The sequence below is a fragment of the Mustelus asterias genome, chromosome 29 (genome assembly GCF_964213995.1).
Source record: "Mustelus asterias chromosome 29, sMusAst1.hap1.1, whole genome shotgun sequence".
NCBI classification, from domain to species: domain Eukaryota; kingdom Metazoa; phylum Chordata; class Chondrichthyes; order Carcharhiniformes; family Triakidae; genus Mustelus; species Mustelus asterias.
The window spans coordinates 3,640,856-3,668,404 of NC_135829.1; the positions used below are offsets into that span (position 1 = coordinate 3,640,856).

Genomic DNA, 27,549 nt, shown 5'->3' on the forward strand with positions numbered 1-27,549 from the left:
CTAGTGACATGCTCTCGATGGCTGTCATATTTTCATCTTTGTGTTTAAAGCCTTTGAACAAGGTGCCGGCAGTGACCATCACAGTCTGCTTGATAACCTGACCATTGGTGAACAGTTCCTTACGTTATGCCAGCAGACAGCTAATGCAAAAAGACGCCTCTTTGTTCACCTTGCCTTCAGCTGCAGGTTTTGAAAAGAATGACAGTTGAGCTTGCAACATTCCTTTTAACTCACCAACCTCTTTTGTCTGAATGCTGCTATTTAAAGGGAAATTTTCTTGAAATTTTGCATGCGTTGCCTTGTGATGCTGTTCCCAAGTTACCTCTTTTACTCAAGGCTACACTCTGTTGCCAAACAGATACACATGGTCTTGCTTTTGACATTCGTTAAAAAGGAATTCGCTCTCCCACTCCGGGTGGAAATGGTAGGTTTTTGCCCTCTGGGGGGGCGGGGGGGGTCCCTGGCTCCTCGCTAATCATTTTGACTTCACCCAGCTTAGTCCACAATTTGGCATCTGCGATTTGGCAGTCAGTGAGCTGATTCATTCGTTATCCCAAGAAGCCTGACTCACGTACATTTTCGGCTGTGGTTCGGCAGCCAATGATAATGGACCTTTCAAGACTCCATGATCGACCGGTTGGATCGCGATTGACTATTTGGAGGCCACTGTCATAGTGGGTTTGCATTTGGGTTAGTGGTCTGGGTTAATGCCTTGGATACACGTGTTCTACTCCCACCAGGACACCTGGGGAATTTCAATTCAGTTAAAGAAGCTAGCATCAGTAATGGTGACTATTGCCAACCATTTCTCTTTTTACTTGTGACTCCAGACCTGCAGCGACATGGCTGACTCACATCTGAAAAGACCTCGCAAGACATTCTCTTGTATGACACTGCTATGCCCAAGTAAAACTATACACAAAAATAAAGACTGAGGGTCGAATGGCCTCCTTCTGCACTGCAGGGATTCTTTGATTCTGTGAAAGCTGACTGGGCCACCCAGGGTCCCATGACTGTTATTTTGGAGAAGAGCAGGGGAGTTCAACCTGGCGTCCTCGGCCAAAGTTATAGCCCCCTCGGCCAACGCCAGAAAGCAGCTCATCTGGCCATTATCGCAGGGGTTATGGGGAAAAGGCAGGAGAATGGGGATGAGAAAAAAATCAGCCATGATTGAATGGCGGAGCAGACTCGATGGGCCGAGTGGCCTAATTCTGATTCTGTCTTATGGATGTACTGCTAAGGCTCTGGTTCTTGATTGGTACGGGGATCAAAGATTACGGGGAGAAGGTGGGAGAATGGGGTTGAGAAACTTATCAGCCATGATTGAATGGTGGAGCAGGCTCGATGGGCCGAATGGCCTAATTCTGCTTCTATATCTTATTGCTGTTTGTGGGAGGTTGCTGTGCACAAATTGACTGCTGTACTCTGACATCACAACCGCAACTTACCTCCCAAAAAAAAATGCTATATTGGTTGTAAAGCACTTAGAACATCCTTTGGTTGTGAAAGATGCTATCAAAATGAAGTACTCCTTCCAGCACTTCCTCACTCTGTCCTCTGGAACTCAGTTCGTGATTCTGATCCTGCATTTCGAACACTGAGTTGCTATCTGCCCACAAACCTGCACACAATATTGTATGATTGAAAGATTAAGCAAGGTTTCCTCTCCTTTATTACTCGCACTGCCCAGCTCTTCCTGTGAGCCATGCTGGGTGCAGTTGATGGGCAGTCCGTACCTCCTCACGAGGTTCAACCTCAGGAGCATATTGTGATCATTCTCGATCTTTTCCGCACGAGATCCCATAGCCCTGTTTTCTTGCAAGGGAGTCACTGGGAACACGAGAGAGATTGGACGTGAGAATCATAGAGTCATACAGGTTTACGGCATGAAAACTGGCCCTTCGGCCCAACTTGTCCATGCCACCCCCTTTTTTAAACGACTAAGCTGGTCCCAATTGCCCGCGTTTGGCCCATAACCCTCTATACCCATCTAAATGCTTTTTAAAAGACAAAATTGTACCCGACGCTACTACTACCTCTGGCAGCTTGTTCCAGACACTCACCACCCTCTGTGTGAAAGAATTGCCCCTCTGGACCCTTTTGTATCTCTCCCCTCTCACCTTAAACCTACACCTTCTAGTTTAAGACTCCCCTACCTTTGGGAAAATATGTTGACTATCTAGCTGACCTGTGCCCCTCATTATTTTATAGACCTCTATAAGATCACCCCTAAGTCTCCTACGTCCCAGGGGGAAAAGAGTCCCAGTCTATCCAGCCTCTCCTTATAACTCAAATCATCAAATCCTTTCAGAGATAAAGGCAGGCACTTTGAGGGAAATCTGACTTAAATTGGCACAGATTGAAATCAACCTGGGATCCTCCCATGCCTGGATTACTCCAGTACTGTACTGGGGATTACTTTAGCTGACAGCGAGTGAGTCTGGTGTTTATTATTGCAACATGCTGGAGAGCGTTCAATTTTCAAATAGTGGTGAAGTTTTTGATGTAAGTGATTTTGGAACAGTGTGTTCTGGTGAACTATTATTTCAATTTGTTTTATTTTCTCTGGCGATGCAGTTATTGAGGGCTTTTGGCCTGTGCTGTGAGTGGTGATGGGGACCAGGGAGAAGTGTTTATATCCAAGCTTTTAGAAGGCAGCTAATACTCTGGGATCAGATTCTTGCCGTCTGCAGTACTGAGGGTATCTTGGAGAGACTCCTGTCTCGCCTGAAGATCCCGCAGGAGTTAATCTTAGCCGAAAAGGAGACATTTAAATCTGAACCTGCATTGTGAGGCAGCGGTTAAAGGCTAAATAAGCAGCTTACATGGAAGTTGACACAGTGGTTCTTCACGTGTTGTGTTGAAGTAGACCCACCTCAATAAGAGGAAGTTTCTGCGTGTGTGTGTGTGTGTGTGAGAGAGAGAGACGGAGCACTTGAGTCAGGTTCTTGAATCTAACTGGTGCTTTAATGTGTGTGCCTGAAGCCAATCAGTAACAGAAATAAAACCACCCGATATGGGTTTTAGGCTGTATTTCCTGGAAGGCAGTATTTCACTGTTCACACCCGTGCACAAAACTTATTTTCTTGCAAACCACATTTCTGTGAAGGCAGTAAAATTGAAAAGTCTGTCACTTATTTTATTTTAATTTGTTGCCTGCCCCCCAACCCCCCTAAACAAGATAGGGGACAGTTCCTGAAGGTGCTGACTCTCACTGGGATACAGTTCCTGAAGGTGCTGACTCTCACTGGGATACAGTTCCTGAAGGTGCTGACTCTCACTGGGATACAGTTCCTGAAGGTGCTGACTCTCACTGGGATACAGTTCCTGAAGGTGCTGACTCTCACTGGGATACAGTTCCTGAAGGTGCTGACTCTCACTGGGATACAGTTCCTGAAGGTGCTGACTCTCACTGGGATACAGTTCCTGAAGGTGCTGACTCTCACTGGGATACAGTTCCTGAAGGTGCTGACTCTCTCTGGGATACAGTTCCTGAAGGTGCTGATTCTCACTGGGACACAGTTCCTGAAGGTGCTGACTCTCACTGGGATACAGTTCCTGAAGGTGCTGACTCTCACTGGGATACAGTTCCTGAAGGTGCTGACTCTCACTGGGACACAGTTCCTGAAGGTGCTGACTCTCACTGGGATACTGTTCCTGAAGGTGCTGACTCTCAGTGGGGGACAGTTCCTGAAGGTGCTGACTCTCACTGGGATACAGTTCCTGAAGGTGCTGACACTGGGATACAGTTCCTGAAGGTGCTGACTCTCACTGGGATACTGTTCCTGAAGGTGCTGACTCTCACTGGGATACAGTTCCTGAAGGTGCTGACTCTCACTGGGATACAGTTCCTGAAGGTGCTGACTCTCACTGGGATACAGTTCCTGAAGGTGCTGACTCTCACTGGGACACAGTTCCTGAAGGTGCTGACTCTCACTGGGATACAGTTCCTGAAGGTGCTGACTCTCACTGGGATACAGTTCCTGAAGGTGCTGACTCTCACTGGGATACTGTTCCTGAAGGTGCTGACTCTCAGTGGGGGACAGTTCCTGAAGGTGCTGACTCTCACTGGGATACAGTTCCTGAAGGTGCTGACACTGGGATACAGTTCCTGAAGGTGCTGACTCTCACTGGGATACTGTTCCTGAAGGTGCTGACTCTCACTGGGATACAGTTCCTGAAGGTGCTGACTCTCACTGGGATACAGTTCCTGAAGGTGCTGACTCTCACTGGGATACTGTTCCTGAAGGTGCTGACTCTCAGTGGGGGACAGTTCCTGAAGGTGCTGACTCTCACTGGGATACAGTTCCTGAAGGTGCTGACACTGGGATACAGTTCCTGAAGGTGCTGACTCTCACTGGGATACTGTTCCTGAAGGTGCTGACTCTCACTGGGGGACAGTTCCTGAAGGTGCTGACTCTCACTGGGATACAGTTCCTGAAGGTGCTGACTCTCACTGGGGGACAGTTCCTGAAGGTGCTGACTCTCACGGGGGGGATAGTTCCTGTAGGTGCTTTCCATTTGGGTAGCTATTGAATTGTTTTAACAGCTGGGGTTTCTCGGTCTTGCTGTTGAAGCCTTGTGTGCAGTGTTTTGCTCTCTGACATTTCCCAGATGAACGATGCTTTGTAGATTCTGAAGCTCTGTGATTCTCTTTCCTCCTCCTTTTCTGAGCCTCTTGGGGAAATAATGATTAATCCACATTTCCTGTCTTGCTTTCTGTGACATTAATTCATAAATTCCATCTCCAGTTGCAGTTGCCTGGGACTGGAGATGAAATTGAGCAGAGCGCCAATGCAAATATATCGACAAAATGTGGTGAACTAAACATTCCATTTTCACTTAATAAAAGCAAATTATTGTAACGAATGTATTTTTAAAAACCTGATCTCTGATGGGTCTTTTGTCACATGTATCCCTTGGCTGTCACCTTCGCAGGAAGAATACTCCCAAGAGCTGAATTTCAATTCACTCCAGTGACGCAGTTGGGCATGACTCATATCATTGCTTTGTATTCAGGGAACAAAACAAAACATTTGTCCAACATTTTTACACAAAAGCTGAACCTCCCCAAACCCGACACACAATATCGGAGCAGTCAAATGCTCCTCAGACTGGAAGGCCATGGCTGTTGTCTCAAATATAGTCGCTCTTAAGTCAGAAACCATCCTGGCATGGAAATATATTGCCTTCCTTCACTGTTACTGCATCAAAGTCCTAGACACCCTCCTGTGGGTGTACCTACACCTCAGGGACTCAGAGGTTCCTTCCTCAACACCCTCCAAACCCACGGCCACGGCCATCTGGAAGGACAAGGGCAGCAGATACCCGGAACGCCACCATCTGCAAGTCCCCCCCCCCCAGAGGTCGCTCACCATCCTGACTTAAAATCCCTGGAATTCCCTCCCCAACACGAAGTGTACCTGCACCTCGGGGACTCCAGCAGTTCAAGAAGACAGCTCGCTACCACCTCTTTCTCAAGGAAAACTGGGGATGGGCCATAAATGGTGACCTAGCCAGCAACACCCACATCCCGCTAAAATATATTTGTAAAAAAAAAACTAGGATGGACAACAAATGCTGGCCTTGTCAGTACGTTCAGCGTCCCATGGATGAATAAGGAAGGGAAGTCAGGATGTGTCTGGAGTGGGGGAAGCTGGAAGATTTTCCACACGGTAATGATACCTGCTGGAAGTTGGTGTACATGGCTGATTGTGTGTGTGCACAGGGTGAAGGTGTGTGTGCACGTCCATTATCAGTTATCCAAGTTTTGCTTTTCAAACAAAAGGGGGAAAATATAAGTGAGGGGAAGTTGGGCTCAAATATCGCAGGTAAATTGAGAGCAAATCTGTTTTTATATTGGGTGTTCCTAAGTCAAACCTGAAGCTAAATGATGACCTGGATTTATTCACATAGCTCATGGACACTTTTTCGGAACCAACCCCCAGATTATTAATGTGAAGTGGGCGGCTTCAATATTAATATAAATTCTTCTGGCACCTGGCCTGTACTTGTGTCAGAGCACTAAGTCTGGGCAAGTTAGCAATGTGAGCTCCCTGTATCTGCTGTACAAAGCCTCAGAGAGGGGGTGGGAATTGAGTACATATTGCTGTGTCAGACTAATTAGAGTGCATTAAATTGCATCCTCCACTCATTTCCCATGCACCCAAAAACCGAACTGTCCAGGGCGGCAAGATGGCACAGTGGGGTTAGCACTGCTGCCTCACAATTCTGACCTCGGGTCGCTGACTGTGTGGAGTTTGCACATTCTTCCCGTGGGTTTCCTCCGGGTGCTCTGGTTTCCTCCCACAGTCCGAAAATGTGTGGGTTAGGTACATTGGCCATGCTAAATTGCCCCTTAGAGTCAGGGGGATTAGCAGGGTAAATATGTGAGGTTACGGGGATAGGGCCTGGGTGAGATTGTGGTCGGTGCAGACTCAATGGGCCGAACGGCCTCCTTCTGCACTGAAGGGATTCCGTGAACCGCTGGAGTTGTTGGTTGCCTGAATAAAAAGAAAGTAAATTTCCCTGACTTTAATTGTCATTTCCGTGCTTAACTTTTGATCATTTTTCTTCCTCCTGCATTGGAAAGGCAGGACCGAGTGGGGCAATCGCGTGTAAATAGAACTGATGTAAAAAAAACCAGACTGAAGTAGTTCATCCCCTGAGAGATGTCGCCTCCACACACGGTCCTTCAGTGAGTAGGTTGGGGCAGTTCAGGCCATGGATTTTTCCATAAACCATTCCAGTGTCTGCAAAGATCTGTCGTTGATGGAGTTGAGGGTCAGCCTGCAAGATATAACTCTTCCCTTCATATCCAAATAACAAAGTAGCACATCTGTGGAATCTTCAAGCTGCTGTTACTGGAATATGTGTTTCTCAATGTAATCTCCCTGGGGTTTGCTCTATTAAAGTCAATCATTTCCAGGTGCATTTTTTCTGTTCATTCAGCTGACTGTTGTGGGTACAGGGAAATGGAACACTTTGATTCCTGGCACCCCTCGTGCAGATCTGCAAGTAAAGCCGCTCCAACGATATGCTCTGGCTCATTCGAAATACCAGTTTCCCACATCTGACATCCTACGCTCTTTGAGTTTGAGTGTTGAATTATTGGAAGGTTATTACTGTGGACTCTTGTTCACAGGCTGATACCTGGCTTGTTAAGGTTCCTTCACTGTATCCTCCACCTCAGCTGTTCTTTCTTTGTCTTTTTTTAAAGAGACAACTCATCTGTCAAACTCTTTGTCACATCTCTCAACACAGCTCAGTGTCAGCTCTTTAGTGAATTTCTGGTCCCACTCAAATATTGTGGCCCATTGCCCCATTCCGCCTCTGTAATCCCCATCAGACCCGATGTATCTTTCTTTGACTCTGTCCATTTTTATCTGATGGGGATGTGTTCCTATTTCGTACATAAATTCAGTTGTCCTCTGGTAAAGCATTGTGCAAGTTTTGTAAAGAAGTGCTTCTCTGAATATAAATTCTGCTATTGAGATTACAAAACTAATTTCACAACCTTTTAAGCCAGTAATAAGTGTGGTGAAACCATGATCAGGGAGGTGGCGAGGCTGTCCCATTGCACTGGGGGTGTGCTGACTCCTGCAATCGTGGTTTGCCTAAGCTAGGGTAAGAGTAAAGGATCAGGGTGGCCAATGGGATAAAACCGAGGCTTTACCTGAAGAAACCTTTTAAAGCCATCTTGGCCGTTTGGCTAAGATGAAGCGTTAGATCCAGCCCAGGAGGAGGTGCAGTGCCTCATTCTGTCAGCTTGGATTGAACCCAAGATGGGGTACAAAGCCTTGTCTTGTCAGCTTGGATCTTGTTTAAAGTAAAGTTTATTTATCAGTCACAAGTCAGCTTACATTAACACTGCACTGAAGTTATTGTGAAAATCCCCTAGTCGCCACACTCCGGCGCCTGTTCGGGTACACTGAGGGGGAATTTACCATGGCCAATGCACCCAACCAGCACATCTTTTGGACTGTGGGAGGAAACAGGAGCACCCGGAGGAAACCCACGCAGACACGGGGAGAGCATGCAGACTCCACACAGACAGTGACCCAAGCCGGGAATCGAACCCGGGTCCCTGGCGCTGTGAGGCAGCAGTGCTAACCACCGTGCTGCTCTGTTTGTCCCTCATGTGGGGACCATGATTGGACCCAATTTGAATTGGCTTTTTTGATTAGAAATAAAGTACCAAAAGGTACCAATAAAAATTAAAAATGAGTAGAAGAGACTTTCAACTCATCAGTCTGGCGTGGAGTTAAACCGGGGAGCTGGAGTTGAAGGTTTAGTGTCTACTTCATTGTCTCCGCCACCTCTACAAGTTTCTATATTTTACGTGTGGCCCCTGTAGCTCTGAATGAAATTGTTGATGAATTGTTTGAAACTCAGCTTCTCCTTAACTTGTGCACCTTGGCAGTTCCCCGTATGGATCGGTTTATCTCTCCCCGCCACCAGATACAAGCTGGAGACGGTAAGTCAACTTCTGACTTTGTTGTGATATCTTTTGCATTGGCAATTCTCTTCTGAGTTCATACCAAATTGTTACTCTGCTGAATTTGCACTGATGAATGCCCATTTATTCTGAAAACGACCCCAGAGGTTAGGGGCCACGGTGAGCGCAGAAGCAGGTTAGTGCTGGGACATGATTTACAGACACGACAGGAGGCAAATATCAATGTGAAATTCAAGAGAGATTTAACAGTGGCGTCCAAAATTGTGAGAGCAATTAAGAAGAAACTAGTTTCCACAGGTTCGGATAGATGGCAACCAGAGGAAACAGATTTACAATAACTGGGAAATAAAAACAGAGGAGGGGCGAGAGTTTATTTACACAGCGAATTGTGATCTGGAGTGTGCTGCCTGAAAGGTAGTGGAAACATTCATTAATAATTCTGCAATGGGAATTTAATAAAATACTTGAAAATAAAGATGTTGCAGGGCAAAGGAGAAAGACCCACTGCTCTGCTCTAATCGGATAGCCCCCTCAAAGAGCTGGTATGGGCATAATCTCATCTGCGGTATCATTTAAAGATGGCTGATGGGGAATGTTCATTTAGAATCATAGAATCCTTACAGTATAGAAGGAGGCCATGCGGCCTATGGAGTCTGCACTGACTCTTCCAAAGGCCATCTTACCCAAGCCCACCCATAACTCTGAGCGTTTAGCATGGCCAATCCACCTGACCTACACATCTTTGGAGTGCCGGAGGAAACCGGAGCACCCGGCGGAAACCCACGCAGACACGGGGAGAATTTGCAAACTCCACCCAGACAGTCACCCGAGGCCGGAATCGAACCCGGGACCCTGGCGCTGTGAGGCAGCAGTGCTAACCACTGCACCACCACCACCCATTTATACCGTGAAGGTCTCCCAAATCAACACTTGTGCAAAATGTTAAGTTTGGGAATTATTTATTTCCACCAACTTCAACTGTTTTCTCGCTGGGAATCAGTTCTGCAAGCTCACCATCATTAGACTTTTAATTCCAGATTTTTATTGAATTCCATTTTCATCATCTGCTGTGGTTGGAGCCGAACCAAGGTCCCCAGAACATTAACCTGGGTCTCACAATTACTAGTCCAGTGACAATACCACTACACCACTGCCTCCCCAAATGTATGCCCTCTTCACTGGGGACAAGGTGTCTGGATTAGTTCACAAAAGGAAAAATACAATAGGATCCCATCACCATCTCCTTCATCCTAAAGAGAATAAACCTGTGTTCCTTGGGTCTTCCTCAACCTAAATTCCTGATCCAATAAGTGGCACAATACGGTGGCACAGTGGTTAGCATTGCTGCCTCACAGCGATTCCCGGCTTGAGTCATTGTCTGTGTGGAGTTTGCATGTTCTTCCCTTGTCTGCGTGGGTTTCCTCCGGGTGCTCCGGCTTCCTCCCACAGCCCAAAGATATGCGGGTTGGATTTTCGGAGGGAATTAGCAGAGTAAATACGTGGGGTTACGGGTTTAGGGTGGGATTGTTGTCGGTGCAGGCTCGATGGGCTGAATGGCCTCCTGTATTATAAGGATTCTATGAATAGTGTCTTTTGGTGATAGTGACCACAATTCGGTTACGTTCACCTTAGTGATGGAAAGGGATAGGCATGAACCTCGGGCCAGTGGTTTTAGCTGGGGGAAGGGTAATTATGAGGCTATTAGGAGAGAATTAGGAAACATAGGTTGGACTAGGAGATTACAGGGACTGGGAACGTCCGACATGTGGAGTTTTTTCAAGGAGCAGCTACTGCGAGTCTGTGATAGGTATGTCCCTGTCAGGCAAGGAGGAATTGGTAGGGCTAGGGAACCGTGGTGCACCAAAAAAGTTTCTTTGTTGGTTAAAAAGAAAAAGGAGGCTTATGTTCGGATGAGACGTGAGCACTCGGGTAGTGCACTAGAAAGCTTTAGATTGGCTAAGAGGGAGTTGAAGAGCGAGCTTAGAAGGGCTAAAAGGGGACATGAGAAGACTTTGGCGGATAGGGTTAAAGAGAATCCTAAGGCGTTCTATAGGTATGTCAAGAACAGAAGGTTGGTTAGGGCAAGTTTAGGGCCAGTTATAGATGGCAGAGGGAAGTTATGTGTGGAACCGGAGGAGATTGGTGAAGCATTGAACCAATATTTCTCTTCGGTGTTCACGCAAGGGGACATGAATATAGCTGAGGAGGACACTGGGTTGCAGGGGAGTAGAATAGACAGTATTACAGTTGATAAGGAGGATGTGCAGGATATTCTGGAGGGTCTGAAAATAGATAAATCCCCTGGTCCGGATGGGATTTATCCAAGGATTCTCTGGGAGGCAAGAGAAGTGATTGCAGAGCCTCTGGCTCTGATCTTCAGGTCGTCGTTGGCCTCTGGTATAGTACCAGAAGATTGGAGGTTAGCGAATGTTGTCCCATTGTTTAAGAAGGGGAACAGAGACTTCCCCGGGAATTATAGACCGGTGAGTCTCACTTCTGTTGTCGGCAAGATGTTGGAAAAAATTATAAGGGATAGGATTTATAGTTATTTGGAGAGTAATGAATTGATAGGTGATAGTCAGCATGGTTTTGTGGCAGGTAGGTCGTGCCTTACTAACCTTATTGAGTTTTTTGAGAAAGTGACCAAGGAGGTGGATGGGGGCAAGGCAGTGGACGTGGTATATATGGATTTTAGTAAGGCGTTTGATAAGGTTCACCATGGTAGGCTTCTGCAGAAAATGCAGATGTATGGGATTGGGGGTGATCTAGGAAATTGGATCAGGAATTGGCTAGCGGATAGGAAACAGAGGGTGGTGGTTGATAGTAAATATTCATCATGGAGTGCGGTTACAAGTGGTGTACCTCAGGGATCTGTTTTGGGGCCACTGCTGTTTGTAATATTTATTAATGATCTGGATGAGGGTATAGTTGGGTGGATTAGCAAATTTGCTGATGACACCAAAGTCGGTGGTGTGGTAGACAGTGAGGAAGGGTGTCGTAGTTTGCAGGAAGACGTAGACAGGTTGCAAAGTTGGGCCGAGAGGTGGCGGATGGAGTTTAATGCGGAGAAGTGTGAGGTAATTCACTTTGGTAGGAATAACAGATGTGTTGAGTATAGGGCTAACGGGAGGACTTTGAATAGTGTGGAGGAGCAGAGGGATCTGGGTGTATGTGTGCATAGATCCCTGAAAGTTGGGAATCAAGTAGATAAGGTTGTTAAGAAGGCATATGGTGTCTTGGCGTTTATTGGTAGGGGGATTGAATTTAGGAGTCGTAGCGTTATGTTGCAACTGTACACAACTCTGGTGCGGCCGCACTTGGAGTACTGTGTGCAGTTCTGGTCCCCACATTACAGGAAGGATGTGGAGGCTTTGGAGAGGGTGCAGAGGAGGTTTACCAGGATGTTGCCTGGTATGGAGGGGAGATCCTATGAGGAGAGGCTGAGGGATTTGGGATTGTTTTCGCTGGAAAGGCGGCGGCTAAGAGGGGATCTTATTGAAACATATAAGATGATTAGAGGTTTAGATAGGGTGGATAGTGATAGCCTTTTTCCTCTGATGGAGAAATCCAGCACGAGGGGGCATGGCTTTAAATTGAGGGGGGGTAGTTATAGAACCGATGTCAGGGGTAGGTTCTTTACCCAGAGGGTGGTGAGGGATTGGAATGCCCTGCCAGCATCAGTTGTAAATGCGCCTAGTTTGGGGGCGTTTAAGAGATCCGTAGATAGGTTCATGGACGAAAAGAAATTGGTTTAGGTTGGAGGGTCACAGTTTTTTTTTAACTGGTCGGTGCAACATCGTGGGCCGAAGGGCCTGTTCTGCGCTGTAATGTTCTATGTTCTATGTTCAACACTAACCCCCTTGAGAAAGTCTTGACATTAGGTGCTTGGGCACGTTGACCCAGTCAAGCTGTAAATTTGGGCATGTTAGCTTATATCAGTTGGTAGAACTCTTGCCTCCAAGTCAGAAGATTCACACTCCAGGATTGGAACAAATCCAGACTGACACTTGCCAGCAGAACTGAGAGCATTTATCATGGTTACAGGTACCATCATACAGAAATGCTAAACTGCCTGGCAGTATTTGAAGAGTAGAGAGTTTTCTCAGTGTCCGGGCTGACAATCTCCTCTCTACATTAATAATAGCATCCTTACAGTGCAGAAGGAGGCCATTCAGCCCATCGAGTCTGCACCGGCAACAACCCCACCCAAGCCCTATCCTCAAAACTCCACATATTTACCCCGCTAATCTCCCGAATCTACACATCCTGGGACACTAAGGGGCAATTTAGAATGGCCAATCAACCTAACCTGTACATCTTTGCACTATGGGAGGAAACCGGAGCACCCGGAGGTAACCCATGCAGACTCCACATAGGCAATGACCCAAGCCGGGAATCGAACCCAGATCCCTGGCGCTGTGAGGCAGCAGTGCTAACCGCTGTGCCACCGTGCCACCCCTGGTCATTAATCCTGCTGTTGTCTGTAGGATCTAGATTTGCAGAAAAGGACCATTTATTTTTGTGCTTTCCTGTATTAACAGCAGCCATTACATGTCGAAGGAAATTTATTCTGTGTGAAGTGCTGTAAGATGTTCTGAGATGCCATTATAGGGTTGCATAAGTGCTGTAAAAACTTGACTCGCTTCAATTCCTCGCCCCCACCATCTCCTGTAAATTGATGGATTTGTTCCATAAAGGAAAGTTAAATGGATTTAAATTTGCCATTTATCATTTTGCCCTAAAAATAAAATGCTTTGATGAATAATTGATCTGTTTGTTGGCTCAGAGAGGCTCTGTGGTAAGATTCTCCTGGTTCCAAATGTATGCTTCATTTAATATGCCCCAGTGCATTGTGTTTAGATGAGATGAGTGTTTGGTGGAGATCATGATTATAGAATATCCTGTAACCTGGCCTGTATTTCAACTGGGATAGCCCCTTGCTGCACTGCTATTGTGAATCAGGGCTTCAGTCCTGCTCTGTGCTGATTGAGTTGACTTCATCAAAGGAGCTGCAACAAGCCTCTTTTCATTCATCATGGGACGTGGGCCTTGCTGCCAAGGCCAATACTTATTGCCCATTTCTAATTGCCCTGGAGAAAGTGCCTGGTGAGCCATTTTCTACAACCGCAACAGACTGTGTGGTGTAGGTACACCCATATTGTTAGAATCATAGAATCCCTACAGTGCAGAAGGAGACCATTCGGCCAATCGAGCCTGCACCAACCACAATCCCACCCAGGCCCTATCCCCACCACCCCATGTATTGACCCTGCTAGTCCCCCTGACGCTGAGGGCCAATTTAGCATGGCCAATCAACCTAACCTGCACATCTTTTGACTGGGGGAGGAAACCGGAGCACCCGGAGGAAAGCCACGCAGACACGGGAAGAACGTGCAGACTCCACACAGGCAGTGACCCAAGCCGGGAATCGATCCTGGGTCCCTGGGGCTGTGAGGCAGCAGTGCTAACCACTGCCAGGGAGGGAGTTCTAGGATTTGGACCCGGGGGGAGGCTAAGGGTCATGTTTTTGATCCAGTGAATTCTAGGAAGTGCACAAGTGTGAACGTTGGGTAAGGATTGTGTAAACGTAAGTTCCTCCCAGTATGGTCAAACCACCTGTTGGCAGTCACTGTCCTGTGGATATAGTCACTTGAGTGTGATTTGCTATTAAGAAGGAGAAACATGGGCAGAAAATTAAACTCATGCTAAGTGCAGTGTGAACTGTGTACATGCTCCTTGGTCCCAGTCTTAATCTTTGGGCACCCACACTGCACTGTGTAGCCAAGCCCTGTAGCAAACTCGTGGGAACTGGCAAAGTAATCCTTCTCAGGGATTCATGGTGTCGAGAGTTGAGCTGCTTCTGGGACCAGAAATAAGACAAGAAAAACTTAAAGCAGAGGTCTGTCCGTTTGTACATCTGCCAGTTCGCTTTGAGCACCAACCATTCCTTCTGCAGTTGTGTAATATAATATTTGTACAGTGTGTTTTTACTGTGAATGCGCACTTCAGTTAAAGAAATGCTGATTTCTATTTTATTTTACTTTACTTAACATTGTCTTCTGTCTTGATTTTGTTAAATCCATGAATAACATGAATGCTGCTGAATACTAACTCTTATTAACCAGAGAGTCTGCCGGGGGAATCCTATGCTTGTTAAGACTTGAGCTTGTGCTAACTACTGTTAACAAATTTGATTTCAGCTCAATGGCCACTGTGGTGTGACATGATTGCACTAGGGTTTTAGTGAGATGAGTTCTTTAAACAAAACCGTTCGATGTCAGAGCAGCGTAATCTCTCTCTCCACCCCCCCCAACACACACACACACACTCACTCACACTCACTCTCACTCTCTCACACACACTCTCTCACTCTCACACTCTCTCACTCTCGCACTCTCTCTCACACACACTCTCTCTAACTCTCTCTCACTCTTGCACACACTTTCACACACATTCTCTCACATACACGTGCACGCACACACACTGACTCTCTCTCTCACACACACTATCCTGTCTCTCTTTCTCACTCTCTCTCACTCTCTCTCTCTCTGTCTCTCACACACACACACACACACTCTCACTCTCTCTCTCTCTCTCACACACACACACACACTATCCTCTCTCTCTTTCTCGCTCTCTCTCTCTCACACACACACACTCACCCACACACACACACACCTCACGACAGTGTAGGAAAATGCATGGTGCTGCTCTGTGTCACAAAGAATAGGAGTTCAAGTGGGCGATGAAAATTTCCTGCCAGCATGATGGATTCCTCTGATAGCAATGGTCTCAGTGTGGATAAGGTACACAAACTGAAACCTACATCAATCTATTTACAAAAGGATTCACTTTCTATCAAACTTGAACATTACACTTGTCAGATGTGTACGCTGTTATGAAGTTAAGAGTGAAGAGCCGAGGATATGATTGAGCTTGGCTGGTCCTGTGATGCTTGTTATTGCCCAGCTAGGTTTTAGTATGTAGTCTTTTCATACACTCCTCTGTTTCTCTACGATTGTGTGTTGTGTCTGTGCGTGCGTGTCTGTGTGTGTGTCTGTGTGTGTGTCTGTGTGTGTGTCTGTGTGTGTGTGTGTGTGTGTGTGTCTGTGCGTGTGTCTGTGCGTGTGTGCGTGTGTGTGTGTCTGTGTGTGTGTGCGTGTGTGTGTGCCTGTGCGTGTGTGTGCCTGTGCGTGTGTGTGCCTGTGCGTGTGTGTGTGCGTGTGTGTGTCTGTGCGTGTGTGTGTCGGTGCGCGTGTGTCTGTGCGCGTGTGTGTCTGCGCGTGTGTGTCTGTGCGCGTGTGTGTCTGTGCGCGTGTGTGTCTGTGCGTGAGTGTGTCTGTGCGTGAGTGTGTCTGTGCGTGAGTGTGTCTGTGCGTGAGTCTGCCTGTGCGTGAGTCTGCCTGTGCGTGAGTGTGCCTGTGCGTGAGTGTGCCTGTGCGTGAGTGTGCCTGTGCGTGAGTGTGCCTGTGCGTGAGTGTGCCTGTGCGTGAGTGTGCCTGTGCGTGAGTGTGCCTGTGCGTGAGTGTGCCTGTGCGTGAGTGTGCCTGTGCGTGTGCACACGTATGTGTGCAGTATTTATCAGAATCTTTCTGAAGCTTTTTTTTAAAGTTTGTGTTTCCCCCTTTTAATCTCAGACCTGTAACCAGTGAGACTGTTAATCTGTGTACTGGTCCAGTCCTCCATTTATCCTTTTAACACAATCTCATCTCTTAAAGGCAACAAATCAAAATGTAACAAGCTTTTTTCAAAGGTTCCCTCTGGTGAATTTTGAACATTTCTTACTCCTATTAGTTAAATCCACAGCCCAAATCTGACTGTGTTCACATGGATAGAGACTAAGGTGCTGACGCTCAGTGCAGCACCGAGGGAATGCTGCACTGTTGGAGGTGCCGCCTTCTGGATGAGATGTGAAGTCAAGTCCCGTCTGCCCTCTTAAGTGAATGCAAAAGATCCCGTGGTGTTTTACTGAAGAATAACAGAGGTATTCTCTCTGGTATCCTGGCCAATATTATTTTCCTCAAACAACACCATTCAAACAGATAATCTGACTATTATCATATTGCACACAGAAATATCCAGCAAATAGGCTGCTGCATTTCCGACAACAGTAACTGTACTTCATTGGCTTAAAGCATTTTGTGATGTTGTGAGGTCGTGAAAGGTGCTATATAAATGCAAGTTCATCTTTTAGAATGGATATGGAGGGGCACACAGAGGCAATGGCTTCTGGATACCTGATGACCTCCCCATGTTCTGTTGTAATGTTTGGGCCGCTGGTTGGTGACTCGATGCTGCATGTGGTGTTTTCATGCCTGAGCAAAATACTTCCCCAGAATTGAGAGGCCATTGACTTCCAGTTAACCAACAATCTGCAGGTAGTTATGGACAGGGAGTAAGGTTCTGTATGAACAAAACAGATGTTTTAAATCAACAGCAAATAGCTTCGTCATTTTCACCACAGTTTCTTGAATTGGGGCCAACATGTTTGGACCCATGCCTGACCCACCAACCCAGCCTGAATCCAGGACTCACACCAGACAATACAGCATTTTCCACTTCAGATCAAGAGTAAAGAGTTAGACGGAGTAAAGTTTTTTCTGCACTGCCCCCATCAAACACTCCCAGGACAGGTACAGCGCAGGCTTAAATACAGAGTAAAGCTCCCTCTACACTGTCCCCATCAAAAACTCCCAGGACAGATACAGCACGGGGTTAGATACAGAGTAAAGCTCCCTCTTCACTGTCCCCATCAAACACTCCCAGGACAGGTACAGCACGGGGTTAGATACAGAGTAAAGCTCCCTCTACACTGTCCCCATCAAACACTCCCAGGACAGTTACAGCGCAGGGTTAGATACAGAGTAAAGCTCCCTCTACACTGTCCCCATCAAACACTCCCAGGACAGGTACAGCATGGGGTTAGATACAGAGTAAAGCTCCCTCTACACTGTCCCCCATCAAACACTGCCAGGACAGGTACAGCACGGGGTTAGATACAGAGTAAAGCTCCCTCTACACTGTCCCCATCAAACACTCCCAGGACAGGTACAGCACGGGGTTAGATACAGAGTAAAGCTCCCTCTACACTGTCCCCATCAAACACTCCCAGGACAGGTACAGCACGGGGTTAGATACAGAGTAAAGCTCCCTCTATGTTGTTTCCAGCAACACTGTTCACACATGATCCTCTCTGTGACCCCTTTTAGAAATCAACTGTTATAGAAAGGATTCACCATGTGATGCCGATGTGGGTGAATAGTTCACTCTAGGCTTTTGTGCTTGCCTCCTCCTGGAGTTTGTGTTACAAGTGATTAGGGGAGGATACACTGTTGACAAGGTCATATTGCTCAGTGAGCAAGGTAAGTGGCTCCGACCGATCTGACCATTTGGTCATTTGTACCCTGGATGTGTCTTCAGGAAAGGGTGAAGTGATTTCAGCAAACACAGAGTGAGGGCAGTGCTCGGTGCTTGTATCAACTCAGCTTGTGCCTTGGTCTCTCCAGTGTACCGGACCAGCCCAGTCTGGGTGTTGCACTAACATTCCTCCTTCGACCCAAATCACATCTGGTGGTGCCATTTCTTTCGCTGTACCTCCCTTTGCTCCTGATTTCGATAGACCGCACTCCGTTGCTGCTGCCTCCCGTTTTCTGTCTGTCGCTCTCTCACTAACACACTCACATGTGGAGAGTTAAAGTCAATCAAAACCTCTCTGTTTTGTCCTTTTTGCTTTGTGAAGGAGCATCCCGCCCTGGGGAAGTGAGGAGAAACCGCCTGGATTGAGACTGATCTCGGCCCTCAGCAGGTGACACATTTTCACAGTCTTACTCCTTCACAGCATCTCGGGGCTCTCTCGCTCACTGCCTTTAGATTGAGCTGGACTTCCTGCAATTCCAGTTCTGGGTTATCAAGGACCTTGCTGCCTGTAATCAGCAGACCCCCTCCCCCTGTCATATCAACAGTGTGTTACTTTTAGTTGTTGTCCACCAACACTCCCGGTGTTCCTCATCTCCCCAACCCCTTCCCGGTCGCCGACTGATACCCAACCTGCTCCCAGGCAGTGCTGTTCGGAACAGCCAGGAATGACCTCATGTGACTTGCCAAATACCTGAGATTTCATTACAAGATCTAGAAATTTTCTTTCAGCAGTGAAGAAATGTTGTTCGTGATTTGTAAGATTGATCACTCTTGTCCAGTCAACACGATTCGTGGGATGGAGCAGACAGGGAGCTGTGTTTAATAACTCATAAATGAGCGTGCCATTAATAAAATCACGAGTGTTGACAGCTCTGCCCCCTCGTGTGTTTGAGAGACTCCTGGCTTTCAGTCACAGCAGTGACGAGATTGTAAATGTCGAGGAACATGGTTGGAGGGGTGAGTCATGTTGGCACGGTGTTCTGTCGGTGCTGTGTCCCCTCTCCTGTAATGACACAATTCACTAGCTAGTGATGAAACAAGTCCAGAGTTTGAGAGGGACCGCTGTGCGCGCTACCTATCAACCTGAATAACAAAATAAACAAATTAGAATAATGAATTGGAGCCTGAGCAGATTCTTGCTCATCCTGCAACAGTGATGGGCAAAATACTTTTTAAAAATCTGCTGGAAGAATTTTCAATGCAGTCATTACTTATGATTTAGTCATGGTAATGTTTTGGGAAGAGTTTTGTGTACACATTATCCTCCAACATTTGATAAAAAGCAAATTACTGCGGATGTTGGAATCTGAAACCAAAAGAGAAAATGCTGGAAAATCTCAGCGGGTCTGTCAGCATCTGTAAGGAGAGAAAGGAGCTGACGTTTCGAGTCCAGACGACCCTTTGTCAAAGCTGACAAAAGCTTTTTGAGTCCAGACAACCCTTTGTCAAAGCTGACAAAAGCTTTGACAAAGGGTCATCTGGACTCGAAACATCAGCTCTTTTCTCTCTTAGAGAGGCTGCCAGACCTGCTGAGATTTTCCAGTGTTTTCTCTCTCGGTTTCATCCTCCAACATTTTATGTTCTCTTGCTACCTATTACTCAAATGGGCCTGTCTACCTCCCCTCTGTCAGCTGTGAGTCGGTGGGTAATGCTTGTTCCTCTTGAGTTGAGTGACAGGTTCAAGTCCCACTCCAGAGATCTGAGCATAAATCCCTAGGTTGAGATTTCCAGTGCAGCATTGAAGGATGGTTACACTCATGGAGGTGCCTGTTTTCAGATTAGATAAACCTGGGCCCCCTCTTTCGCGCTCTCAGGTGGAGTTAAAAGATCCAATGGCACTATTTCAGGGGGGGGAGTTGTTCCCCATGTCCTTGCCATTATTTATTATTTAAAAAGGCAGATTATTTGTTCATTATCACGTTGCTGTTGTGGGAACTTGCCGTGTGCATATCTACTGTCACAATTCTTATATTGCAACATTCACGACCTTTCAGAGATACTTCAAGCACTTGGACACTTCCTGAGGTTGTGAAAGGCTCCAGATAAATGTTAGTCCTTTTTACTTGTTTGCTTTCACTCTTACTCTCTCCTCTACGCTTCCAACAGGACAAACTCTGACTCCGCCCTGCATACCAGTGCCCTGAATCCCAATCCGCAGGATGCCTTCATGGGAGGGAGCCAATTGTTTCCACAGCAGGACCGGCGGCTTGGTGAGATCCTGCAGAATTTCTTCCGGCAGTCTGGAATGTTAAGCATGGCCGGGGTTCGAAGGGCAAGGGTTGAGTAGATTGGGCTTTGATGTGGAGTTGCTGGCATTGGACTGGGGTGGGCACAGTAAGTAGTCTCACAACACCAGGTTAAAGCCCAACAGGTTTATTTGGTAGCACGAGCTTTGGGAGCGCTGCTCCTTCAGGAGCAGCACTCCTGAAGGAGCAGCGCTCCCAAAGCACGTGCTACCAAATAAACCTGTTGGGCTTTAACCTGGTGTTGAGACTACTTATTGGGCTTTGACTCTGTGGAGTTTTGAAGAATGAGGCGCGACCTGATTGAAACGTATAAAATTCTTAGAGAGTTCGATGAGGTAAATGTTGAGGAGCTGTTTTCCCCCTGGCTGGAGAGTCCAGAACGAGGGAACATATTCACAAGATAAAGGGTGAGACATTAGGGTCGGAGATAAGGTGAAATTTCTTCAAGTGGAGTGTGTGAATTGTGCACCGCAGAGGATTGTGGACGGTCAGTCATTAAATATATTCAAGACAAAGATCAATAGATTTTTGTGCACTAAGTGTGTCCTGGAATAGGCAGATGGTGGTGGGGAAAGTGGAGATGAACCTTCATCATATTGGATGGTGGACCAGGATCTAGGAGTCTCAGAGCCCACTCCTGATTTTCTATCAATCAGCTTCTGGTCTGCCTGAGTGATTATCTGGTGATGTTTGGGTTGAGCTTGGCTGTAATGGTTTTTAAAAATTCATTCAAGGGATGTAGGCTTTGCTGGCTGGGCCAGCATTCATTGTCCATCCCTAATTCGAGTCAGGGGAAACAGACCCTTCAGCCCAACTTGTCCATGCAGCCCTTTTTTTTTAAACTACTGAGCTAGTCCTAATTACCTGCATTTGGCCCATATCCCTCTATACCCATCTTACCCATGTAACTGTCTAAACGCTTTTTAAAAGACAAAATTGTACCCGCCTCTACTACTACCTCTGGCAGCTTGTTCCAGACATTCACCACCCTGTGTGTGAAAAAATTGCCCCTTGGACCCTTTTGTATCTTTCCCCTCTCACCTTAAACCTATGCCCTCTAGTTTTAGACTCGCCTACCTTTGGGAAAAGATATTGACTATCTAGCTGATCTGTGCCCCTCATTATTTTATAGACCTCTATAAGATCACCTCTAAGTCTCCTACGCCCCAGGGAAAAAAGTCCCAGTCTATCCAGCCTCTCCTTATAACTCAAACCATCAAGTCCCGGTAGCATCCTAGTAAATCCTTTCTGCACTATTTCTAGTTTAATAATATCCTTTCTATAATAAGGTGACCAGAACTGTACACAGTTGCCCCAAAGGCAGTGCTAAGCTGCCTTCTTGAATGACTGCAGTCCATGTGGCATAGGTACACCCACAGTGCTGTTAGGAAGGGAGTTTCAGGATTTTGACCCAGCGACAGTGAAAGAACGGTGATATGTTTCCAAGTCAGGATGGTGAGTGGCTTGGAGGGGAAATTCCAGGTGGTGGTGTTGCCATGCATCTGCTGCCCTTGTCATTCTAGGTGATAGAGGTCGTGGGTTTAGAAGGTGTTGTGCTGTCGAAGGATGTTTGGTGAGTTTCATAGTGGCGAGATTTGGCACCAGTTATTGTTTGGATTGGCACATGAAGAATGCCAGTGGACCATGAAATTATGGCCAGGTAGGTTATTGTGATGAGAGACGGAGCGTCAGAAGAGAGCTTTAACTAAATGTTTTATATTTGCACTTTTAACCCAGTGGTTTGTGTGCTGGATGCCACAATGAAATGGTTAATTTTTTAAAGCTTCAGTTAAGTATAACTATAGCTGGGGTTAGCCTTATTGAAATGATGAGACTCAGTGTTTCTGGTTGGTGACACTCTGTGTTATGTGATTGTGTTCTCCTTGTTTTTGCAGTAAACTATTGCGATGAGATGGACAACCTGGGGGAAGGTGAGTTCATATAGACCTGGGTTTGTTTCGTTGCAAATTCACGTGCAGCCTGAAGTTATTTCAGAGATTGGAAATATTGCCAGTGAGCCCAGGTCCAGCACCTGAGGTTAGTTCCCAGTTTAAAACTTGCTGTCTGGCCACGTGGTTTCAATCCAATTCTGCCACTAGATGTCAGGATGGTGAGGAACTGGGGACATGTAACTGGCTCATTTAAGAGGAATGTATTTGGTGAGGAGTTGGTACGGTTGGCAGAGGGTGAAGATGCACTCCATCTGAATCCATTCTTGTTACCAATAAATGGAGTAAACATGCCTGTGTCCTCAAGTCAAAATAGTAAAGGTTATCACTGATTGTTTTGCCTACACATCACTATCCAACACATTTAGAAAAGAATGGCTTGTTTCCCTGGCGTAGGCTCCATGTAAAATTTTTTGGGCAGGGTACAGGAGGAATGTTAGTAGCCTTGGATCCATAGCTTAGCGAAGGGGTAGTACTTTCAGAAGAAAAGGGGAAAGTTTATTTAAAAATTCAATGACTGGCTAGTGGCAGCCTGCCACCTTCATAGTAAGCAGCCACCTTCCAGACTCGGGTTTTCCCCTGTAACTCGAGACTTTGAACAGAGAGATCCCTAGCACTCCCACATTAGTTTCCTGTCAAATTGTAGCTGTGGTCTGTCGGGTTCCTTCAGTTGATCTCTCATTATTAATCCTTGGTTGCATTCACAAAACGTTTGTGTTCCTGAAAAGTTGACAGCTGGAATGCTTTTTGCCTTTAAGGAATTGGTGTGTGACACTGCGAAGTACTTATTAAAGGGACACTATTCACCTTTGTGGATTCTCTCAAGCTTTCTACCTCATCCAGAATAAACTATCAACATTACATTAAGCTGAGCCTGGGCTTCTATTTAATCGATAATAGTGATCGATTAATTATTTCAGTAATCGATTCAATGTTCGATTATGAAATGGTTTCATGTTATCCTGATCGTTTGGTTTTGATTTCCTTAAGAGTTTTATTTTTGTTTCCGATCTTATTTTTCACCATCCTCATTGCATTATTAATAGATTACTCCTTTTCATTTAGTCTTTTCATTCCCGGTCCTGACAAATGAAGACAGTCTCTTAAAGCTGAACAAACCTTTACCAAAACAGCTGTGGGAAGCAAAGAAGGTGAGTGGCAGATTGCAGCACAACTGGTTTTAGCAAACATATAACCCACTGCTTCGATTTTCTGCATCTTTCCTTTGGAATCCACGTTTCCATGCTCTATCTGTGTCGTCATTCCCACTCGATGCTGACTCCTCAGCTCTGGCAAGGCTCAAATTTTACACAAATTGATTTGATTTTTGATTTATTATTGTCACATGTATTAGTATACAGTGAGAAGTATTGTTTCTTGCGCACTATACAGACAAAGCATACCGTTCATAGAGAAGGAAAGGAGAGAGTGCAGAATGTCGTGTTACAGTCATAGCTAGGGTGTAGAGAAAGATCACCTTACTGCGAGGTAGGTCCATTCAAAAGTCTGACAGCAGCAGGGAAGAAGCTGTTCTTGAGTCGGTTGGTACATGACCTGACTTTTGTGTGTTTTTCCCAGTGGAAGAGAGAATGTCTGGGGTGCGTGGGGTCCTTATTTATGCTGGCCGCTTTGCCGAGGCAGCGGGAAGTGTAGACAGAGTCAATGGATGGGAGGCTGGTTTGCGTAATGGATTGGGCTACATTCACGGCCTTTTGTAATCTCTTGCGGTCTTAGAAACATAGAAACCCTACAGTGCAGAAGGAGGCCATTCGGCCCATCGAGTCTGCACCGACCACAATCCCACCCAGGCCCTACCCCCACATATTTTACCCACTAATCCCTCTAACCTACGCATCCCAGGACTTGAAGGGACAATTTTTAACCTGGCCAATCAACCTAACCCACACATCTTTGGACTGTGGGAGGAAACCGGAGCACCCGGAGGAAACCCACGCAGACACGAGGAGAATGTGCAAACTCCACACAGACAGTGACCCGAGCCGGGAATCGAACCCGGGACCCTGGAGCTGTGAAGCAGCAGTGCTAACCACTGTGCTACCGTGCCGCCCCAGGCAGAGCAGGAGCCATACCAAGCTGTGATACAACCAGAAAGAAATTGAAGTTGCAAGGCAGTTGTGAAATTCAATTTTTTTTGAGGAGGGGTGGTGTGGGTGGGGGGGAAAGCACCAGTTTTCATTCTGTCGTTATGGGTTACAAAACATGACCACTTAATATTTGTCTTGAGCAACTAAATGGTTGTTTTTATCTCTGCATCTCCATACCTCTGGCCCCCACGTAGCTTTAGACGAAGGCCCAGATTGCTGCACATCACTCGTGTTGAGAAGAATTGGAGACAAAGCAAAATAAATTGGGATGTGGCGGTTTGATGACGCCAAGTCTGGGTTTTAGCAGGCTGTAAAATGTCAGAGAGAGGGGAAGATGGAAGCAGGGAGGGAATTGCAGTTTTGAGACCCTGAGAAAGAATGAATTGGAGATGAGACTTGATTTTCAAGGTAGCTTCATTGCAGTGTTAATGTAAGCCTACCTGTGGACTAATAAATAAAAACTTTTTAAAAATCTTTTATTTCAATGCATTGAGGATGAAGAGAGTGTGGGACTGAGGATCTGAGGCTGGGAAGGGGGAACAAGAGGAATTGTATCTATATTGTTGATTAAATAGAAAAAGAAGTGGGAAGGACTGTGATAGAGGCAGAGAGTTGAGGCCAGAGATGAGGAAAGAATCAAGGTGTGTTTTTATTAGTTAAGGGTCTTACTGGAAGTGAACCAAAAGGCAGGAAAATGGGGTTGAGTTACAGATCATGATCTAGTTGAACAATGGAACAGACTCGGGGAGCTGAATGGCCTTGTCCTGTTCCTATGTCCCAAGAGGGTTGGCTGCTCTATTCGCCTCCACAAATGTAGTATAGTAACTGAGCTTAACAAGAGTTTGGAAATGTCGAAGGAAACTGAAGTATTGGACAAAAGCTGAGATCAGGTTTTCAGAAACCTTCAGCAATTGATGCAAAAATGTTAGATTTTAAAACAAACAGATAAATCACAAAATGATGTTGGAAACCTGCAGACAAAGGGAGAAATGTTGGCCTGTCTTCTGCTTTGTACAGATGGAGGCGATGGCCTAGTGGTGTTAGCTCTAGACTATTGATCCAGAAAGTCAGCCAATGTTCTGGGGACCTGGGTTCAAATCCCGCCACAGCAGATGGTGGAATTTGAATTCAACTTTTGGGCGGGCAATTGGGACTAGTTTAGGGGTTAAAAAAAGGGGCGGCATGGACAAGTTGGGCCGAAGGGCCTGTTTCCATGTTGTAAACCTCATGACTCTATGAGGTGTAAACTGTTACCAACCTTTTATGATTTCAGATTTTCACCAGTGTTTGTGTGTTTTATTTGTCGCTTCTCCTGTCTTGTTGCTGATTCTAACCCATGCACTGTCCAGCATTATTTCCCTTGTAATAAAGCTTGTTATCAAACAGACCCTGGGCAAGACTTTACGCAGTCCCATGCTACTTTCTTAGTTGATTAGCTGAAGTTAGGACCAGCGGACAGTGTTCCTTTTTCCCTTGCACCGTTTACATGCAAGCGTTGGTTGCTTCTCCATTGAAGCTAAAGTATTGAATGGTGGGGTTCCTCTCGGAGACCTCGAGCACCCAAGGTGATACAGATTTATTTATTTTTACTTACTCTGTTCCTCAGGTTCAATCCCTGTTGTCACGCCCCAAGTCCTGTGAAGTCCCTGGCATCAGGTAAGCGGATTTTGATCTCCTTGGGATTGGGTGCGCTACGTTTCCTGACCCAAGAATTCCTCCCTCAGCCAGAACCAGAATAGCCGGTGACTCCTGTTATCGATGGGTGGGTGTGAGATCTTGTTGTGTTTAATTGGTCATTATGTTTGTTGTAAGGTGGGATGAGATACTGCGTTGATGTAAATTTCACTATGGATTCCTCAACCATGGGCGGCACAGTGGTTCGCACTGCTGCCTCACAGCGCCAGGGACCCGGGTTTGATTCCCAGCTTAGAATCATAGAATCCTACAGTGCAGAAGGAGGCCATTCGGACAATTGAGTCTGCACCGTCCACAATCCCACCCAGGCCCTATCCCCATGCGTTTACCCTAGCTATTCCCCCTGACACTAAGGGACAATTTAGCATGGCCAATCCACCTAACCCACACATCTTTGGCTTGGGTCACTATCTGTGTGGAGTCTGCACGATCTCCTCGTATCTGCTTGGGTTTCCTCCGGGTGCTCTGGTTTCTGAAAGACTTGCTGGTTAGATGCATTGGCCATGCTAAATTCTCCCTCGGTGTACCCGAACAGGCGCCAGAGTGCGGCGACTAGGGGATTTTCACAGTAACTTCATTGCAGTGTTAATGTAAGCCTACTTGTGACACTAATAAATAAACTAAACCAATATCTCTTCACTTCTTACCTGTAAAACTAAGTGTGCTGCAACACACCTGAGGTTAATGAGGCAACCTTTGGAGACCACAAAGACCTGGTTTGCCATCCTTGACCTGAATCCGATTCAGGAAACCGCATGGTCCAATGAAACTACATCGTGTGAGGAGACATAATACTGAAAATAGCCTCACATTGCCATAATTGACCAAGTCCAATAAAAGTCTTTCAATAATAGCTGGTAAAATCATTACATTTTTCTTTTTAAAATAATTTAGAATCCCTACAGTACAGAAAGAGGCCATTCGGCCCATCGAGCCGACACCGACCACAATCCCACCCAGGCCCTATCCCCATAACCCCATGCATTTACCCTGCTAAACACCCTGACACTAAGGGCCAATCCGTCTAACCTGCAAATCTTTGAAAACCGGAGCACCCGGAGGAAACCCACGCAGACACGGGGAGAACGTGCAGACTCCACACAGACAGTGACCTGAGGCCGGAATTGAACCTGGAACCCTGGTGCTGTGAGGCAGCAATGCTAGCCACTGTGCCACCATGTTGTTCCATCTTTATTCCTGTGGTGGGATTTGTTATGATGTCTGTTTTGGATGCATTGTGGAGATGATGGTCTATCGGGGGTAGGCAGGATGCAGATTTGAGGTTACCATCAGATCTTAGTCAATGGCAGAGCAAGCTCGAGGGGCCGAATGGCTGACTTTGGCTTCTTGTTGGTACGTTCATAGTGTTGCTGCTGATGATTTGCACTTCAGCCGATTGTGTATTCAAGTCTCATTCTCTGACTTGAATGTATAATCGAGGCCAACACTACAAGACCATATGGAGGGTGCACTGCATTGGTGCAGAGGCGGTACTGCTCGGAACAAACACTAATGAATTGCTCGTTTGTCTTGCTGTCCATGGGAAATAGCTGCTCAAATAGTTTGTCAGCTCTTCACTGAAAAAGTAGTCTGTATGTGAAATGTTTTCTGATGTGATAAAATGATGTAAAAGTGCAAGCTTTGTGATTTTAAACCCAGCACTCTTGTGTTTTGATTCT

At 46.3% G+C, this 27,549-nt stretch overlaps 1 protein-coding gene across 6 annotated transcripts in view; it reads left to right on the top strand.

The window, feature by feature from the left end:
• Window positions 1-27,549, top strand: part of crtc3 (CREB regulated transcription coactivator 3) — a 97,323-nt gene that overhangs the window by 58,159 nt on the left and 11,615 nt on the right. For 3 of the 6 annotated variants that reach the window (XM_078199966.1, XM_078199970.1, XM_078199967.1), the window contains 6 exons: window positions 8,415-8,476; window positions 18,198-18,263; window positions 19,982-20,085; window positions 22,017-22,052; window positions 23,136-23,221; window positions 25,782-25,831. In XM_078199966.1, coding sequence (XP_078056092.1) covers window positions 8,415-8,476; window positions 18,198-18,263; window positions 19,982-20,085; window positions 22,017-22,052; window positions 23,136-23,221; window positions 25,782-25,831 — 404 coding nt within the window. The remainder of the gene's footprint in view (window positions 1-8,414; window positions 8,477-18,197; window positions 18,264-19,981; window positions 20,086-22,016; window positions 22,053-23,135; window positions 23,222-25,781; window positions 25,832-27,549) is intronic. The other 3 variants (XM_078199969.1, XM_078199968.1, XM_078199971.1) reach the window with 1 other exon arrangement.